This window comes from Myotis brandtii, unplaced genomic scaffold (assembly GCF_000412655.1).
Source record: "Myotis brandtii unplaced genomic scaffold, ASM41265v1 scaffold79, whole genome shotgun sequence".
NCBI classification, from domain to species: Eukaryota; Metazoa; Chordata; class Mammalia; order Chiroptera; family Vespertilionidae; genus Myotis; species Myotis brandtii.
The window spans coordinates 2,487,999-2,492,669 of record NW_005371173.1 but is presented as its reverse complement, the minus strand read 5'-3'; the positions used below and the strand labels follow the sequence as shown (position 1 = coordinate 2,492,669).

Sequence of the window (4,671 nt, the reverse complement as noted above, 5' to 3'; positions counted from 1 at the left end):
TCTCCCTTCCTCTCTGTAAAAAATCAATAAAATATATATTTTTTAAAAACACACAAAAAACATTATGGGTTATTACTGTTATCTTCCCCCATTTTATGGATGAGGAAACTGAAGCTCAAAGTCTGTAGTGTGGTGGTAAATGCTGAACAACTAGCTCTCTTGAATAAAATAAATAAATAACCCTGATTTGTCATGTTTGCCATTCTTTTTTTTTTTTTAATATATTTTATTGATTTTTTACAGAGAGGAAGGGAGAGAGATAGAGAGTCAGAAACATCGATCAGCCGCTTCCTGCACATCTCCCACTGGGGATGTGCCCGCAACCCAGGTACATGCCCTTGACCAGAATCGAACCTGGGACCTTCCAGTCTGCAGGCCGACGCTCTATCCACTGAGCCAAACCGGTTTCGGCTATTTGCCTTTCTTGGTAGTATAACTTCTGCCTGATGTCATCGAGTGTGGAGTATGCGCTGACTCCAGCGCTCCCCTGCAAATATGGCCCGCAGCTAATCAATGGAGAAGTCCAGATTTGAACCCATGCTGTCTGATCCTGAGCCCACCATATAGCCACTTGGTTTTACTGTCAATACCTATAGAAGATCATTGACATTCAAGAGGGATACATCTCAGACCTTTGCAAAATGCCAGTTTTACCATGCTCCATAAAACTCCCAAGGTTTAATAATCAGCACTTCCCCGTATCTCTGTTTTTATCACCAACAGGAGCAGTGGGTTTTCTTTTGAGAGTCATTTCAAAAACCTTTTTATTTTGAAAGAATTATACATTCACAGATGGTTGCAAAAATAGTACAGAGAGGTTCTGTGTACCCTTCACCCAGTTTCCCTCAATGGTTTCATTTTACCCAACTACAGTACAATCTCACAACCAGGCAAGTGACATTGGTGTGTGTATAGGTCCATGTCATTTTTTTTTTAGGATTGCCAGATTTAGCAAATAAAAATATAGGATACTGCCTGGCCAGCATGGCTCAGTGGTTGAGCATCCACATATGAACCAGGAGGTCACAATTTAATTCCCAGTCAGGGCACATATATGTCTGGGTTGTGGGCTCCATCCCCAGTGTGGGGCGTGCAGGAGGCAGCCTGATCAGTGATTCGCTCTCATTATTGATGTTTCGATATCTCTCTCCCTCGCTCTCTCTGAAATCAATAAAAATATATATTTTTTAAAAAATGAATAAAATTTACTTATTTAGCCTTTTAAAGTAGGTGATATATGTATGTAGAAAAAAATTCAAAAAGTGAAAAAGGATTTATAGGAAAAAAGAAGTATGTCTTTCACCTTAGACCCTGAGCCCTTCCATTTCTCCTTCCCAGAGCCAGTTACTATTTTCTTGTGGCATATTTTAAACATTTAAGAATATATACATGTGCCAGTGTGTTCACACACACACACACACACAAATGGCAGCATATCATAACTGCTATTCTGCATCTTGTTTTTTTCACTTAATAGTCTATCTTGGAATTTGTTCCTTATTAATATCTATAGAGGAGCTTCATTCTTTGTAGCTATATAAAGTGCTTTTTAAACATCCCTCCTAAAACATAACTGGTTGGAAATTATAATCTTGCCTGAGCTACTCACCTCAAGGCATCCTGGGAGTTGTAGTTCTTGATCAATTTAGTCTTGCTTGGAAAACAGAACTTGAGCAGAAGATACATGTTGGAAACTAAAGTGCCCTTCCAACAACACTGTCAGAGGACAAATTGTACAGTTTATGCAAGTTCCTATCCTTTTACCCAAAAGCAAATTATTTATTCATTAAACCACCAAGATATCTATCAGCAATGAGATACCCAGGGCTGTCTTGGCATCAGGAAATCAAGATCATCTGATTCAGCCCCACTCTGCACCCATTTTAGTAGACAGGGACAGGCAGGACATACACACACACACACACACACACACCACCCCACACCACTCTTCCTTACAATACTGCTTTGGTCTCCTATATCCCAAATCACCCTTAATAATTATGTGACAAACTACTACTTAGAAAGTTCTCTCATAAACTTATGGGTCAGAAGAGACAGGCATATCAAATCAACTCACACTGAAGTGTGTATAACCGATTGCAATGTTAACTCATTGGTTAAACCAAAAAGATAAATAAATGGAAGATTTTCTCAAGATGCTGGAGGCAAGAATGATTCTCAGAAACTCTTTTCAGATAGCTAAGGTTCCCCCTTGGTGCTCCCACCTCATATCCAATATCATCCCCCAGTCCAGACATGACCACTCTCCCAAACCTTTTCCATGCATTTACATGTATATTTTTATAAAATCTAGGAATTAGCTCATTGTGTGAGTTTTACCTAAATGTCCTGTAGACATTATTTTGCAAATTGTTTTTTTTCACTCAACAATATTTTTGGAGTTTTTTCTACAATACATAAAGATTGGCCTCACATTATTTTTACTACCACATGGTATTCAAACACTGTGTCTTACACTTTAACATGCATTCGAATCCACTAGAGATCTTGTCCTGCATTTCTAAAAAGTGTCCAGGTCAAAAAAATCACACTTTGAGGATCAAAGATGTAGATAGAGTATGGGTGAAGTTGTGTGCTAGAGCCAACTTGGACCAGCTCATAGAAACTGTCAAATTTCCAGAAATTTGTGATCCCATTGTTAAAGACAGCAATCACTTAAAATTTAAATTACATAAACTTACAATCACATAAATTATATTACAAACAGAAATACTATATACTCAGAAATCATCATTTTCCTAATTACCTTACTGTAAATCTATGCTTTTGGGGTTAATGTCTATTATATCTCTATGGTAGGAAGAATCTATATAATTCTGTGCTTTTGCAAATCTCTTCCCAATTCCACTTTCAGTTCACATTGGCAACTCGGAATCACCACAGGAAGTGGTTGTAAGACAGAAATTGGGTATAAAGGCATCTATTTCCAAGCCTTCTCCAACACTTGATATTACCAATCTTCTTCATTTTTGCTAATCTGACAAATCAAAATATGGTATCTCATTTTTAACTTGCATTTCCTTAGTTACAGTGAGATTGGGTCTCTCATATGTTCATTCCTAAGAATTTAATAGTATTTTTTTGGCCGAAACCGGTTTGGCTCAGTAGATAGAGCGTCGGCCTGCAGACTGGGGGGTCCTGGGTTCAATTCCGGTCAAGGGCGTGTGCCTGGGTTGTGGGCACATCCCCAGTGGGAGATGTGCAGGAGGCAGCTGATCGATGTTTCTCTCTCATCGATGTTTCTAACTCTCTGTCTCTCTCCCTTCCTCTCTGTGAAAAATCAATAAAATATATTTTTTTAAAAATAGTATTTTTTTGTAAATAGGATGTACTCTTTTTGTGATCAGAAGAACATTAAAGATTTTTCTTTGTCTCCTTCTCTTACGCATTGTACCCCTGTTTCAGCTCTTTTCAACTGTCTTAGAATGTGTCCCTTCCCCAAGAATATTTTCTTCATGTCACGTCAACACTGAACCTTTATACATAATGGCATTTCCATAAATGGTTAGGGAATGCCATGAATTTAACCTGTCACCTAGTGTGTATATTCTTAAAAAAAAAAAAAAAAGAGGGCACTTTTATTTCACAGAAGGGAGAGGGAGAGAGATAGAAACATCAATGATGAGAAAGAGTCACTGATTGGCTGCCTCCTGTACGCCCCACACTGGAGATAGAGCCTTGAGCCCCCATCCCAGGCATGTGCCCTGACCAGGAATTGAACTGTGACCTCCTGATTTACAGGTTGTCACTCAATCACTGAGTCACACCAGCTGGGCATGGGCAAGTATGTATATTCCTGAACATTCCCCTGCAATATCTACTCCTTCGAAGTGAGGATTGCAGGACCTTTCCAACCTTGGACATTCCCACCCCAGTACATACATGAAGATTGCTCCATCCTCCAGGCAAACCTGGGATGCTAACAACACCCTTGGTAGCAGGACTGAGAGGCCTCCAAGAGTCCTGGTCAGAGTCTATGGTTAGGCAGGTGAATGGTTTTATTAAATTGCTACTCACCACTCTTGACACAGGAATATTAGAAATACCTCCAAGAACATATGGATCTAGTTTTTTTTCTGTCTTAAGATGTGGAAAGAGTACATATATTAGAGTCGAATCCCAGATGTCTCCAACAGCTGTGTGATCTTGGGCAAGTCACTAACTTCCCTGTCCCTCAGGGGCCTCCCAAGTAACATAACACTGACCAAGAAAAAGGAAGGCCCAGAAAAGACCTGAGAGTGGGTAGTTCCAGGGCCCTGTCATTAATTAATTGAGTCCAAACTCCACCTCTGCCATTTACTACCTTGGACAGGTTACTGGTCTCTGCGTGTAGGCTTGTTCAAGTATAAAATGATGACAGTCAAAGTACTAAGTCGACAGGGCGGTTGTGAAGATTAAATGAGATGACACCTCAAGCTTTATCATAAAGCCAAAGCTCATGGTGAGGCTCCATGACCATTAGTCGTGTTGCTTTTACCATCGCAGGGCGCCTATGAAAGAGAGGGCACTTTGTACAGTATCGTAGGACCAGATGAGCTGGCGGGGGCGAGTTTTTCTGACTTTCTGACCTCCAGGACGGGTGGGGACGGTGTTTGGCGGCTGTCCTACCACCTCCAGTGCGGCAGAGGGCACCCGCCATCCCGCGGAGGG

General features: G+C 40.5%; 1 protein-coding gene across 1 annotated transcript in view; it reads left to right on the top strand.

Annotated features, from left to right (window-relative positions):
- The first annotated feature begins 4,444 nt into the window (after window positions 1–4,444).
- Window positions 4,445–4,671, top strand: part of DNPEP (aspartyl aminopeptidase) — a 10,781-nt gene continuing 10,554 nt past the window's right edge. The window contains exon 1 of the mRNA XM_005883469.2: window positions 4,445–4,462. Coding sequence (XP_005883531.1) covers window positions 4,460–4,462 — 3 coding nt within the window. The 5' untranslated portion in view covers window positions 4,445–4,459. The remainder of the gene's footprint in view (window positions 4,463–4,671) is intronic.